The sequence below is a fragment of the Mastigoproctus giganteus genome, chromosome 4 (assembly GCF_048544385.1).
Source record: "Mastigoproctus giganteus isolate SK-2022 chromosome 4, ASM4854438v1, whole genome shotgun sequence".
Taxonomy (NCBI): Eukaryota; Metazoa; Arthropoda; class Arachnida; order Uropygi; family Thelyphonidae; genus Mastigoproctus; species Mastigoproctus giganteus.
Genome location: NC_143578.1, coordinates 71,462,395 through 71,477,706, shown reverse-complemented (window position 1 = coordinate 71,477,706; position 15,312 = coordinate 71,462,395). Strand labels below are relative to the sequence as shown.

The following is a 15,312-nucleotide window of genomic DNA, read 5'->3' as shown; positions in this document are numbered from 1 at the left end:
TCTTCATGTTCTTGAACAACTTTTTCACTCAATGCCATTCCTTGTCGATAGGAGTAAGCATGCAATAAATTTTGCATATCCAATCTGCAATGAGTGTTTAGAGATCCTCTGGCATTCAACAGTGCTCCATAGTAAGATTAGCTGGTATTAAGGTATACACACACTATTACACCTCCTCCAATGGCCTGCATTGTCACTACATAATAGGATGGTACCAGGATGCACTCTTTCATGAAAAACATAAATCAAGATTCAGACTGCATGGCCTACAATTCACAATGCCCAAAAATTCTTTCAAGAATGCACTGCAAGAGTTGTTGCCAAATCTTGCATGGCATTCTTTGAAGAGTTTTTGCTTGGTGCAGGTAGAGATGTCTTCTGATTTGTCTCATATTAAACGAAGAGATTAACTGTTCCACCATTTCATGACAATTACACTCAGTAATCTGCTCCAAACAGAGGCTGACCACATCACCTTATTTTCAGCTGCAGTTTGCCAGTTCACCTACCTTTTCTGGATGCTTTCCCACTCATAAAAGACTGGCACTAGTCTTTAACCACTTGCTAAGGTGCTACCATCCTCTTTACTACAACACCAACTAAATGCGCACCAAGAATCATAACTCTCTAGAAATCCATGAAATTCTGTCCATTTTTCCATTGCTGATGAAATGATTTGTTGGGTCATATGGATTTATATTGCTTTTGTATGTGTCACATATTCTGTAACCTCTTCAATTTATATATTTTTGCATAAAGCCAAACCCTCCATGTTCCTGATAAAGTGACCAGGCAGCGTATGCCAAAGTGGAAATCATCCTGATCAACTGCTCTTCCTTTAGGCTGGGAAAATACAACTTGTAGTAGTTCTTTAGATGAAAAAATTTTTCAGTCCGTTCCTTCAAGATAAAGTTTGCAGAGCAAGATTCTTTTTGCCAAATGCTTGAAAAGGCATCTCCTAATATATTAACAACTGCAACTGGGTCTTAAAGGATTTAAGTCAGATAGGAGGAATTGCTCTAATTTTCCTGACCATTCCCACTTTGGAGCTAGCTCACTGTATAACTGTCCACTGGACACTGAAACAGACAGTCAGGGTAAGCACAGGATGTGTGGTACCATTTCATTAGTGGTGAGTAGATACCCTGTGAAAATATATAAATGTAGATATCAGTCACAGCAAAACGGCATTTGTGTGAGAGCAGCATGAAATAAGATGACCTCTGGCATTTCCATGTGCTGCAGTGGATATTTTAATAGCACATTCCAGTCTTATGTGATTGAAATGGATACATGTTGGATATTTCTTTCAGTTGTGGCAAGCAAAATAGAAGAAGTGATTTCACCACAGTGACACTCTTGTGTAAAAACATCTTCTTTGATAGGAGGCAATTACTTTGCTGTATCCTGGTGGAAGTGAAAACCAACGTCCTCTTCAGTAGGAGGGGACTAGTTTTTCCTAAAAATGCGATCCATGAAACATCATATCAAAAAAAATTTCCACCATGCAGTGAAAAGCTCCTAAACATTTTCTTGAATGATTCTTGCTACACGAGTTGATCTTCCAGCTACATCATATTGAAATTAAAATTCCAAGAAGTAACCAGTTCCTACAACATGATATCCTCCGTTAAGCTGCTTCACTTGGAGAAGTTTAGATTACTGCAAAATGGTTCTTTGTGCCACGACCAACAGCTGGTAGACAATCAGTGATTCAAGAGGGCTAGTACAAATAGGCCAGGTTATCCCTAGTTAGCCCATATTTCATCACTGAGTGATCTTTCAAGTCCGAGTACTCGAAAAGGATAGGTGCTTCAGGGTGTACATTTGATTATTGATTGGTCTTTGAAGTCTGTATACTCAACAGAGGCCACTGGAAACATCAATGTCTAACGAAGCATATTTCAACTCTTGCAACAGATCTGTGTTCATTTTCTGACTGCAATTTACTAATGACAATACTTCCACGGTGTGGAATTTTGCTTTCTGGAGTTTCTCATTTATTAAAAATACATTTTTCCGAGACTGGACATCACATTGAAATTGTATGAGCTGAATGTAATTTCTCATTAGCTAATTTCGTGGCAGGGACTTCAAATTCACGTTACATGAACAGCAAGGGCTTCGATGCCTCATAATGTAGCAAGCACATGAAGTGCAGAACTTCAGTGTCTTATAAGGGAGTGGTATTAGTGTTGCAAGTCTAATTATCTGTACAGTATTATAAATATTGGCAGGGATGCCAGCAAAGCTGGCTGGGACCATCTAGTACAATAAATTTTTTTTAAAAAATTTACAACTGTGCCATACCTAACGAAAGATGGCTAGAAAATTAATTTCACGAATTCCTGTCATTCTGACATCTAAAGCAAAACATATTTGAAGACTTGTTTTTGTCACATGGTAATGTGGGCAGCTACCTCGTGCTCTAATCTGTTCTTTTCTAGCTTCCATACATTCACAGTTCATAGTTTTTTTTTTTTTAACACTGCACTATGTTTCTCAATTTATAATTTTGGAAAGTAACAACAAAAGGTCAAAATTTAGGAATACAGTGCAGTGCTAAAAGAGGAATTTGTAATTTCCCTCTGACTTCGTATATTTGTTTTAGCCTTGTTTTTCTTGTGAATTACTTTAAGTAATTAAATCATAAACTGAAATGCTCTCCTGCTTAAACAAAACATCAGCTCTGTGAGTATCCAGAAATATTCCAATTGAAAATTAAATGGTGTTTGAAATTGCCCGGATCTTTGGCCAGCTGTGTGGTGAAATTGATGCTTTTCCCTGTTGGCAATACCTTGCCTAGTGGATTCCTTGTTATAATTCAAGATCAATATCTAGATTAGTTCAAGGAAATGACCTGCTTCTTGTGAAGTCTGCAAGTCCCCTCATTAACAAGTTTCAAATGGACCTGGTGTCATATGGCATATCTAACAGGAAAAGATCTTATCAATGTAATATTAAATATAATGCAATATGTAATGCAATACAACTGAATTGCACGTTTTTTTTTTTTTTTTTACTCTGTAAAACCTACTAGGCTCTCTCTCTCTGAAGATATTGCTTTAAAATTATTTTTTATTTTATTTGAAGAGATAAAGGATTTTAGCACCATTTTGGCAACTGTGTTGGAATCTTTCCCATACACGTTCCAATGCATATCTTGATATGCACCAGAATGATGTGTGTATTTCTTTTCTGATAGCAGAAGTAGAAATTTGATTTTGCATGGCTCAGTGTTTTTGAATAGAGAATATGGAGCCAGTATGCAACTCACATAGCATGCTCTTGTTGGTTTTTTAGCGTACCAACATCTTAGGACATTATGCTGGATTACAGATCATTTTCAGTCCCAAGGGTAGTCCATGGAATTGTTTTGTACCTTACTGAAAGTCTCAACAGCTTGTACTATATATGAGGAAACTTTCATTTGGTGTGTGTGTGTGTGTGTGTGTGTGTGTGTGTGTGTGTGTGTGTGTGTGTGTGTGTGTGTGTGTGTGTGTGTGTGTGTGTGTGTGTGTGTGTGTGTGTTTCCTTCTGTGAAACATACTTGTTAAGCTAATGTCATAGCTTCATGAAAACAGAATTTTTTTTTTTTATAAAGACTGATATTAATTACTCACACACTTGATAAAATCATGCATTATTTGGCAACACATTACAGCATCTTTTCTGAAGCCTTGCTCACTTGCAACTGGATTAAAGCTTGATAAGCACAAATATAATTTTCCAAAGAGTTTACAATGTGATCAAATTTTCATCTACTTTTTTAACAGGCTAAAATTTCCCAACTCTTAGCCCTGTTCATCATTGAATTCTGTTACTGAATAATCCATTCCAAAGATCAGATATCTTTCTACCACTGAGCAAATTACTCTGAAGAATGACTACTAGCAGTTGCACAAAAAATATACTCATGATTGTGAAGGAAAATTACAAAGCTTAGAAAGAACTGGTGAGTTCCTGTGGTAATAACGACCCCTGGAGTAGTTTACAAAATTTGTTCTAACAAGTTGAGGCACCCTGTTGGAGACATGTTAATGGTAGAACTTCAAGATCTTGGGAAAAAAGCCTGCAGCTTATCCTTGATCATCTGTTAGGTAATTCTAACCTAAAGGTAGAAGACACTGACACTGGACCTGAGGAATACTTGGAAATGAAGGAGTTAAATGATTGTTATAAAGATAAGGGAGATGAGTGACTTTAAACTTGAGTTAGAAATGGCTATTTCCAAGATCAAAAACAAAAAATGTCCATGAATGGACCGTATTGAGGGTGAGGTTATCAAGTGAAGTTTCAGATTGATTCCAAGTCATCCTCTCAGCATCTTCAATGCATGTCTGTGAGATGGGGTCTTTCCAGCGGAAGAAGGCATTGCAAAAACTTATTTTAAATCTCCAGTGAAACCAAAGGACACAGGGGAACCTTATTGCCTGATTGCTCTATTTAGTGGATTGGGAAAGTGTATGAAAGATTCCTGGCAGTGCAAATAGTGAATCACGTGCAAGGTAACTACATTTTATTTGGTGATCAACACAGTTTCACTGCAGGCAGGGGAACAGGATACATTACAGTAGCTGATCAATTGTGTGCAACAGTGCATGACTTAATATAATTTGGGCATTTTTACTGATTTCATGACAGTATTTGACACAATTGATTGGAACAGTATGTTGTTTGTTATGCAACAAGCAAAATGTACAGAGCAATTATATTCTGTCATAAAGGTTTATTTCACAAAAAGAACTGTAACTGTCAAGTCTTCCTGTGGAATGATTACAAGGAATATAGTAAGAGGTTGCTCTCAGGGATCTGTTGGGCCACTTCAACGGAACCCAGTGCTCAACGAATGGCTGAGATGAAACTATAATCATGTCTTGATAGTAGTTTATGTCACTGACCTGGTTTTGTTAGTGGAAGGTGATTCACGAGCACAACTGGAAGAACATTAAAATTGATTCTGTTGGAACTACATCAAACTGCATAGACTGACAGTGTCCACAACAAAAAGTAAAAAACTGTTATTGAAAGGGCACCTGTCAGTGACCAGAAACCTAGTGTTTTCTTTATATGGAGCTCATCTCTAGTCTGTGAAAATGATAAAATGCTTAGGGATCCTAAATGACAGGCAGCATTTTTCCCATATTACTTATGTAGCAGATAAGATCCAGAAATTTGTTGGAAGGATTGCACAGATAATGAGGAAAGAATAAAAGAAAGGACACTGAATTTATCCTATGACTGCATCTTCTTGCCAATTGTTAGTTATGGTGTACATATGTGATTAGACTGTGGGATGCAAAAGATGAATGTCTCAGGAAGCTGTTTTCAATAGAGCATGCAATGTTATTGAAGCAAGTGCAGCCTACAGAACTGTTTCTAATGATGCATTGCAGGTAGTGACTGGACAACTGCTTCTAGGCCTACATTTAGTTTTCAATGTCAATGTGTTTTCACTTAAGGCATGGAGTACCATACAGGCATCTACCAAATGAAATTGATTGCACTAGTGCATACAAAGAAGAGAGGGAACGATAGTACTAAGGGTTGAATTACAAATAAATTTCTTCCACATGTAAATATTAATGGTAAATCTTGGTCCAGATGGTTTAGTTGAAATTTACACACCACCTTCTTGACAGGACATTGTTGTTGTTGTTGTTGTTGGATTTATTGGTACAAGGGCTATCAACAGGACATGGATCATTTTTTGCAAAATTACACGAGTTAGGTAGAGTACTCCGATCTTAGGGAGGAATTAATAGCAAAGTTGCCAAATCTATATGCATTGAATCCTGAATGTGAACAACTTCTGGTAGGAACAGAGGCATATTTCATATCCTAGTTTGCCTTCCAGGTATTCTGAAGGTAATTAATCTTGTTACAAAATAGAGGAGCAAGGAAATTAATTATTGCACTGTGTAATGGTCTTGCAGTTGACTGGAAAAAAACCAGGTTGGATGATCCATTAGAACAGATTTCAATATTTCAACTGAGTAAATGCAGGATACGTGGTACCATTCTAATTATAGGTGGGAGCTTACCCTGTAGGCAATGATACCCAAATTGTTTCAGGGAGAAAGGCATCTTGGAGGATTCTTGTGTCGATGGACTCTGGACATTATTGCCTAATTTGAATGGATGTACTTCATTTTCTGTACGATACTATGAATTGTATCTGTAATACTGAATGTATGGTATTGTAAACATACAGCAGGGTGGACGAATTGGATAGTGAAAGACTGGTTAAAAAAAAAACAAAAAAAAAACCTTCCTTTGTTTTCCCATTTAGTAAAATCCTCTCCTAATATTTTGACCACTTGATTGCATGCCTCCCCCCCACCTCACAATCCTCATTTTTTTTATTATTATTATTATTTTTTATTTCCATTGCAAACTTGTTTATGAGTTCCCCGTATGAGACTTGTCTCCCTGATATATTTTCCTGAATTAACAAATATCCCGATAAACTATTTAAAAAAATCCAAAAAAAAACCTTGTTTATACTCCAGCACAACCACCAGGTTAGAGGAGTTTACAATAAATCATAAACAACTGTTAATCTTATTAAGGTCCACTCAAAGTGGCACGTGCTACTGCACTCTTACCCCCGCCCGCTCGATTAATAGGGGTGTTGGATCTTTTAACCGATTTCCCATCTTGTTCAAAAATAACCATAAACCACATTTTTTTTTACAAATTATTTTTGATTTTTTTCTCTAGTCCATTTAATGTAAAATATGAATATTGTCCCTTTTTGTAATCTAATTTTTGTCATATACAGTAAACCCCAGCTATTCGCGGTTTCGCGTTCGCCGATTTAACATAAAATGAAACCTAAAAAAAATGTAAATTTTAAAGTGCCGTGAACATTTTCCGCCATAAAAAAACATGCGTGGCTGAAATTATCTTTCTCGGTCAAAACAGCACTCAGTGGGTGGGTGGGAGAGGGGTGACAAAATCGCGATCGTAGATGTTTCTCGCTAATCCTTGTTCGGTATGTGTCATGCGCTTGTCGTGGAAGGTTTCGTCGTTTGCTTTTAATTTATATGCTTGAATAAATTTATAAATTGAATAAATTTATATGCTTACAAAAGTGATAAATCTACCGTTTTGCAGTGTAAAACAGACTTTTTCGAGTATGTTAACGGAAGAAAGTGACTTTATTGTGGAAAAGTTCTTTCTAACCAGTACAAAAATATGGCTACGAATAACAAGGAAATGTGAAAAGATCAAAGAAGGTGATGACATTAGCGAATAAAATTGAGTTATTAGACAAAATTTCTAATGGTGAAAGTGTCTCCTCAGTGGCAAAACATTATAAAATCAATGAGTCAATGGTACGATCAATCTAGAAATCGGAAGAAAAAAAATCTGCCGTAGTGTCAGTGAAAATGCGCTAATTGCTTCAAAAATTTGCTCTGTAACTTAAAAAATATGGAAAAAGCTTTAAATCTGTGGATAGAAGACTGAACTCAAAATAAAATTCCGTTAAGTTCACTCATCATTCGTGAAAAGGCAAAACTCCTTTATCAACACTTTAGCGAAACTGGTGATAGCACTGGCGGGATAAGTTTTTTAGTTAGCAAAGGCGCTGGTTTGAAATTTCTAATAAATATTACATTTAATATTAAATTGTTTCTTATTTTCATTTCGATGCCATATACTTGCATTTCACTACGTACTGTCTGTACGCGGAGATGGGGGAAACCCCTGGTGCCGTTTGACCCTAAACACACTTTACGTACTGTCTATGTACATAGTCATATTATGAAGGTACATATAATACATACACAGACAAAATTTTAGACTAGTTTTTCTTATATATTTCATACTTTGGAACGGAACCCCTTTATTACTATGGGAGCCATAACTCAGTATTCGCGTTTTCTGTATTCGCGGCATTTCTCAGGAAGTAACCCCCACGAATGGCAGGGGTTTACTGTACTTCCATTTTCCTTATTCCTGAATTTATCAACGGATTGATATACAATGATGAGCCAAAACATTACGACCAGCTAGTCATTATGCAAATCGAAGCAACTGCAGGTGAAATGCGGCACGTTCAGGGGTCAGGACACGGTATAAAAAAAAAACACCTGATACTGAGCTCTGTTAATCAGTGTTATGCTTGTTCTTCAGATGGGAAAGGCAGTGGACTTAAGCGAGTTTGACAAAGGCCAAATTGTAATGGCCAGATGACTGGTCAGAGCATATCCGAAACTGCACAGCTGGTGGGATTGCTCATGGTCAGTCACAGTTAGTACCTACCGAAAGTGGTCCGAGGAGTGAAAACCCACGAACTGTGGGTGAGGTGTTGGACAACCATGGCTCATCGATGCTCAAGGTGAGCGAAGGCTCTCCCGGATGGTATGTGGCAACAGAAGGGTGACTATGGCACCACTCACTGTAATTGGATTGCTAGTGACGGGAGTAATGTGTCACAACACACAGTACATTGAATCTGCTGAAAATGGGGCTGTGTAGCCACAGGCTACTCCGAGTGCCCATGCTATTCACCCATGCTGTAGCGTCCATGTCTCGACGCATATGAGCTGTTTTGGCTGCACGTGGAGGACCAACATCATATTAAGTAGGTGGTCATAATGTTTTGGCTCATCGGCGTATCATAGTTTGCCTAGGAAACAATATACAAGGTGATTCAGGAGGAATAGTAAATATTTTGGGAGTTATAGTATCGATTATTCTGAGTAAAAAAGTTCATATAAAAAAGTAAAGTGCAGCCATTATCAACCCACTGCAGGATGGAAGCCTCCTCAACAATTCATGCTGAGGGAAATGGACCATAATCTGCCACGCTGGTCCAGTGCAGGTTGGCAGATCGACCGTATTCAGCAGTCAGGGGCTTGAACCCCGGTCTACTCAAAGAGCGTGTGCTACTGCACTCCCGCTCCTGACCACTCAGCTACGGAGTCCAATTCTCCATTGAGAATTGGACATAGATGGACACAGCTCCCTAAATCAGATGTGACCAAGAAGCAGTTATAACCTGATGCTGTTTGATGTTAGAAGTGTTGTTAAGAATGCTGCACATCTTCACACGTGCCGAATATGCCAATATGGTGGTTGTCTATGGTTTTGCAGTGGAAATGCTACTGCTGCTTGTAGATAATACCATTGATAGTTTCCTAACCGCAGAATACCGGATTCAAGAGTGTTTACCAGTGTTTACACCAAACTGCACGAGACTGGTATAGTTCCCAGAGCTCATATTTCTTCTGAACGTGCAAATGAACAAAATGTGAATGAAACAGAACATTCTTCAGTCAGTATAAAGTAGTCCTACTATTAGCACACAAATAATTTCTACGGGGATTGGTGTTCCACAGACAAGAGTATGGCAAACATTACGTGAGCACGGCTTGTATCCATTTCACATACAGCAGGTGCAATGCCTTCAACCAGGAGACAATTGAAATTTTGTCGGTGGGTAAATGCTAATCGCCGATTAGCATTTACCTAGCTGATTGGGCCTGTTGTGTTACAGGGCCCATTCACCTAGAATTTCTGCAAAACAAATGTCCACTACTATTGGAGGAAGTTCCCTTGGCTACAAGGATTGGTATGTACTTTCAGCATGATGGAGCTCCTGCACATAATACCCATCTGGTGATACAATATCTAAATCAAACTTTTCCTGAACGATGGATCAGCCGCGGTGGTACCATTCATTGGTCACCAAGGTCTCCAAGACCTCACTCAGATTTTTTGTTTGTGAGGATAGATGAAAAGCACAGTATACAAAGAAAAGATGCATAAAAGAGATGAATTGCTTGCTCGCATTTTGGATACTGCTGCCCTCAAAGGAACGCCAAGACAACCTCAGAAGAACAACATGTCATATTACCACAAGAGTTGCAAAGTGCATGAAGTTTACAGTGGGATTTTCGAATATTTATTGTGAACTGTAGAAAAATTGTCAATTATTTGTTTTATATCATTCAAAAAGTCAATAAATACAAACAATAAGTCATTTATCGTTCTTTAATACCTCTCATAATGACTTTTGCGTACCACTTTGAAACAGCTGTATCTCCGTATCCATTGAGAATTGGACACATGTTTATATGAACTTTTTTACTCAGAATAATCGATACTATAACCTCCCAAAATATTTACTATTCCTCATGAATCACCCCGTATATATTGAACATTTGACTATTCCTTCCTCTATTTTCACATTGCTATCACAAATTACAATTCATCTGTTTGATAGTTTTAATAAGCCAGATTTTAATACTGTGTAAATGGTTGGAAGAGAAATTTAAGCATCTCCCTATATCTGTATTTGTTTGTACCTAACACAACCTTCTTCATTTGCTAAAGTATCCAAAAACAGTAGCTGATGTTGTCCTCTTTCTAATTTGAAGGAAAACAACCAGCTACCATTTTTGAATGTCTTCCATTTCTAGTTTGAGGGGCAATAACCAGCAACCCTTTTTTGAAGTTTTAATCGAAAAAAGGTATCGTTGTTGTTGGAGTGGGATTTATTGGCACAAGGGCTGCTATGGCCAAACTGCACCAGAAGGTGTAGTGTTGGGTACCCAGGTGTACAGAAAAAAATACACATGTATGAAGATAATAAAATTTCTCTTCTAATCATTAAAATATTATTAAAACTTTAATACACAAATGTTTTCAATTTGTGACTATGACTACAGCATAAAAATAAAGGAAGAAATTAAACATTAAAAAGTTACAAAACAATGGTTTTCTCAGGCAAACAGATGAAACTATAAATTCAAGAATAAGGAAAATATGGAGTCAAAAGCAACATCTATAGTGTACATTAAATGGATTGGGCTAAAAACAAGAAAAATTTGTTAAAAATTAATGACTTAGAAGTAATTTTCAAACTGATAAACAAGATGGGAAATCAGTTAAAAAAGATCCAACACCTCTCTTAAAAAGAAGAAATATAATTTATTAGAATACTTGTGAATGTAAGAAATATGTGTCAGGGACATGCAAGCGATGAGAAACTTACACACATCAACACAAACTAGTTTCCAAAGGCAATACAAAAAAATAATAATAATAAAATTAAAAAAAAATTAGAATTCAACATGCAATTTAGTGCAAATCAAATCTTGCATACACTTACTTATTCAATTACATCAACAATAAAATGGCAGAATACTGCCAAAGAATATCATGCATGGCCTGTGAAGTTCCTTTACATAGTAAAAAAGCAAATATAGAAAGAATTTGTAATTTCACATCATTAATCAAAATTATCGGATTTTTTAATAGAAAAAAAAAAAAAAAAAATGGTAAAAAATGATGCTAACTTTAAAAGGATACAATTTTTTTTTTTTTTTTCTGAAACACACACATGCACACACTCTAATGTTTTCATCACCCCAATTTCCCCTAATACTTGCTTGCCAGACAAACATCTTTAAATCCAAAAAACAAAAACTTTCATTTTAGCTTTCCAAATCAGGATGATGTTTTTGGGGTTTTTGACACAAACTACTCTGGTCATAGTGTGCTGATTCACAGGATCTTTATCATGTGCATATCTGCAATTGTACCAGTATTAAATGTGTTCATGGAGCAATCTGTGGGATCAAAAACCTGGAATAACTTACAGGGGGACCCCTCCTTCTGCCTACAGGAGAAGGAATTCCTCTGTAACTACAGTCCCAACTGAAACAACCATTTATATTTCTCTTGTCTCCAATGGAATTTCTATTCGGGTTTGAGTATAATATCATAAAAATGCCATTCAAACTTTGTTCCACTTACTACGAAGCTGAATCGTTAAGCTGATATTCCCTCGATCGAGCAAAGCACAGCTGAACACCATGATCAAGCCATAGACGTTTCATGATATTTGCTAGTTCTGGAGTTAGCTCTCCTTCTTGCGATGCCCCAGCTATGGTAAAAAACTGCCTTGCATCATCCTGAAAATGCATATTGTATGTACCATTACAACTTAGTAAAACAAATAATATCTAAGAAATGAAGTTATATTATATAAAAAGTTAATGAAATCATATTTAACACAGATAAACTTTTGTTTACCCAGATTCCCTGGCACTTTAGGGTTTAAGATAATCAAAAATTACAAATATTCAGAAGTTATAACAATGATGCAGCACTACAGAGCACAAGTATCAAATAAGTAAAAAAAAATATATAAAGAAATAAAAAAAATAAATAAATGCCCCAGAAACTGAAGTTACTTCACAAATTTTTACCATAAACTTTAAGTCTGCTAAGTGAGGTTTTCTGATGTGCACTAATGTGGGCACACCTACTGGAAGCTGTCAGAACCACAAAAAATCAACAAACATTATATTCACAACAGGAAATATGATTTATGTTGCAGGAAAAAAAAAAATCAAGCGAATAATTAAAATTATTCTTAAAAATATTCACTAGAGTGATACTGATGTGAAATTTTAGTACACACTTTTGCTCTAGATCATCCAGTGTATTAGAACTGAAGATGCATTAATACAGAAATATCAAATAACAAGTATGCTCTCACTGTTAACATATTAATACCTAACATACCAAAAATATACTGTTTGGTATTTCTAGTTGGGCTGTGTAATTTAAGACCAAACCAAGCTGCATCATATAGCAACTATGCAGGTGACCTATGTGCACAGTGTGAACTTAGCAGTCGGTCAAGTTTATACCTTTTCAGTTTCTCAGTGCATGGACGTGACATGCAAGGAACGGTATGCCACTCTCAAATTTTGTTTCTGTCTCAAGAAAACATCAGCCGAAGCATACGAAATGTTAAAAAAGGCTTAAAGTGAATCTATGCTTCCATACATAGCACAGCTCACAGATGGTTTAGAATGTTTAAAGATGAACATGATTCAATCACAAAAATCAGTGGTCCTGGATCGCTAATGTTCACGACTGTTTTGTGCTGTCACCACAAAAACCATAAACACTGCTTCTTTAATTTTGAGAGAAGATTGTCGTATAACACTAAGGCAACTGGCAGAGATATTCAGAATATCAGTGGAAAGCATTCACAGTATTCTCCATGACCATTTTCATATGACACGTGTTTGTGCATGCTGGGTTCCAAGACTACTCACACCTGAGCAACAGCAAGTCAAATGGCAGTTTGTCAGGAGCTGCAATGGATGGTTACTGAAAATGGTAAGGTTCTGCACAAGGTGATAATGGCAGATGAGACATGGCATCATCATTTCAACCCAGAGCAACAAAGCTCTGTGTGGAAGTTCACTTTACTGCCAACACAAAAAAAAAAAAGTTGTGGCTTCTTCAGGAAAGGTTATGGTCACCTCTTTTTTGACATTCAAGGAATAGTTTACCAGCATGTCGTGCCACGTCATATGACTGTTATGGAACCTTATTACACACTTTGTGGATCACATTCGTTACAAACGACCACAGCTGCATGCAGGTAGATGGATGTTGCATCACAACAATGTGATGCAACATCCATCTACCTGCATGCAGCTCACAATGCTCATACTGCCATTGCAAATTTAGCCAGCAATAATGTCAAATGTGTTCCTCATCTGCCCTACAGGCCTGATCATGCACCCTGCAATTTTTTTTGAATTCCAAAGTTAAAGAAAGAGCTGCAAGGAAAACGTTTTGTCGCTAGAAGAAGCTGTAAAGACATCGGCAGAAATTTTCAAACGCATGTCAAAAAAATGGCTTCCACCATGTTTTTGAAGAATGGCAGAAAAGTTGGAGTAAGTGCATTTTGTCAAATGGGGCTACTTTGACAAGAACCACCAAAATATGGATGATTAATAAAGGTATGTTGTAAAAAAAAAAAAAAAAATTATTCTTTATTGACCAGCCCTTGTACATTAGTCTTTTCATAAATTTATACTGATATAATTGATATACAGTAGATTCTCGATTTTCTAGAATAGATGGTAAAAATAAAATTCCCGAATAATCGACTTCCTGGTTAACCCAAAAATATCGAAAAATGTTCAGCAACATATCTAAAAAATATGGCGATAGATAAAAAAACTTACCACTCACTACTCTCGTGTCCAATACGATGCTTCTCTTTATTTTTTACGATGTTGATTTTAAATCTAATAGCTTCCCTTCGTTTTTTATGATGTCGCATATGGTTTGGTGTGGTCACCAACATTATAACAGTTCATTAATGATTTAACAGATGCACCGTTTTCAAACTTTTGAATAATTTCAAGTTTTTATTCAATTGAAAACACAACTCTGTGTTTATTCATCATTTTTGCAATTTCTAAACAAAAAAAAATTTTTTACTATAAAAAAATTGACACGCCTGACATAAATAACAACAAAAATTGTCTTTCTGAGGTGCAATGGAACACAATCCACTAAAACACACTTTTGTTCTCTTTCTATTGTTTTTTCGGTGGTGGGTGTGAAGACAACTGGGGGGGGGGGGGGTTACGGGATAATAGATTCATTCATTTTCCAATTAAGACTTATAATGTCACTTCTTGTTGCTTATTTATGACTTGCAAAACACCTGTTTATACCTATTCTATTTATTACTTGAATTTTATGGATATATATTTTTTTTCACTTTGGGGTCTTGAAGTGTTCCAGTTAATCCGATCCTGGTAAATCGAGAGTCTATTGTAATTATATCAATATAACCCAATTGATATAATTTTCACCATACTTGCCTATAAAATTCTATATCTATTAATAAACTGGAATATATATCATAGAAAACAGACTGTATATTGCTAATTGCTTTCACTTGTACATTAATGGGTGTTGGGTCCCTGTTGAGTGCCCATCAATATACGTATATAAGCTGTAATCAGCAGGTGATAATTTTAAATATTAATACCCTTTTAAAATCCCTTTTATCCTTCTTCACTATTGCCCTTAGTTGCACATAAGTAACTGGTGCATTAGACATGCTAGTACATAAACAATTGATAATTTATCTATGGTTATTATATTATTGGTTATTACTCAAATAATTTTAATGGCATAATAGTTTTAATTATATCAATATATATAAACTTTAACTAAATGAATAATAAAGAAAAGGAAAATGGAAAAAAAGAAGACAAGACAATCAGTATAGCAAATGTCAGTGGCTGCAAAAATATCACCTACCACATGTTGTGGAAACAATTAGAACATAAAATAAGAATATGCCAGTGGCATAACAAGCCAAGTAAGCGATAAATAGAAAGAAAACACCAGTATGTAACCACAGCAACAAACAAAGAAGGATGGGGGGGGGGGGTAAATCTAGATAAGGTGTTGCAGAAGGAATGTGATCCTAAAAGAATTTAGAAAGAATTCCAATTAAATAAGAAT

The 15,312-nt window shown here is 36.2% G+C and overlaps 1 protein-coding gene across 1 annotated transcript in view; it reads right to left on the bottom strand.

Moving 5' to 3' along the window:
• Galphai (G protein alpha i subunit) overlaps window positions 1-15,312 on the bottom strand; it is a 180,767-nt gene that overhangs the window by 55,381 nt on the left and 110,074 nt on the right. The window contains exon 4 of the mRNA XM_090371600.1: window positions 11,773-11,930. Within this exon, the coding sequence (XP_090227726.1) occupies window positions 11,773-11,930 (158 nt within the window). The remainder of the gene's footprint in view (window positions 1-11,772; window positions 11,931-15,312) is intronic.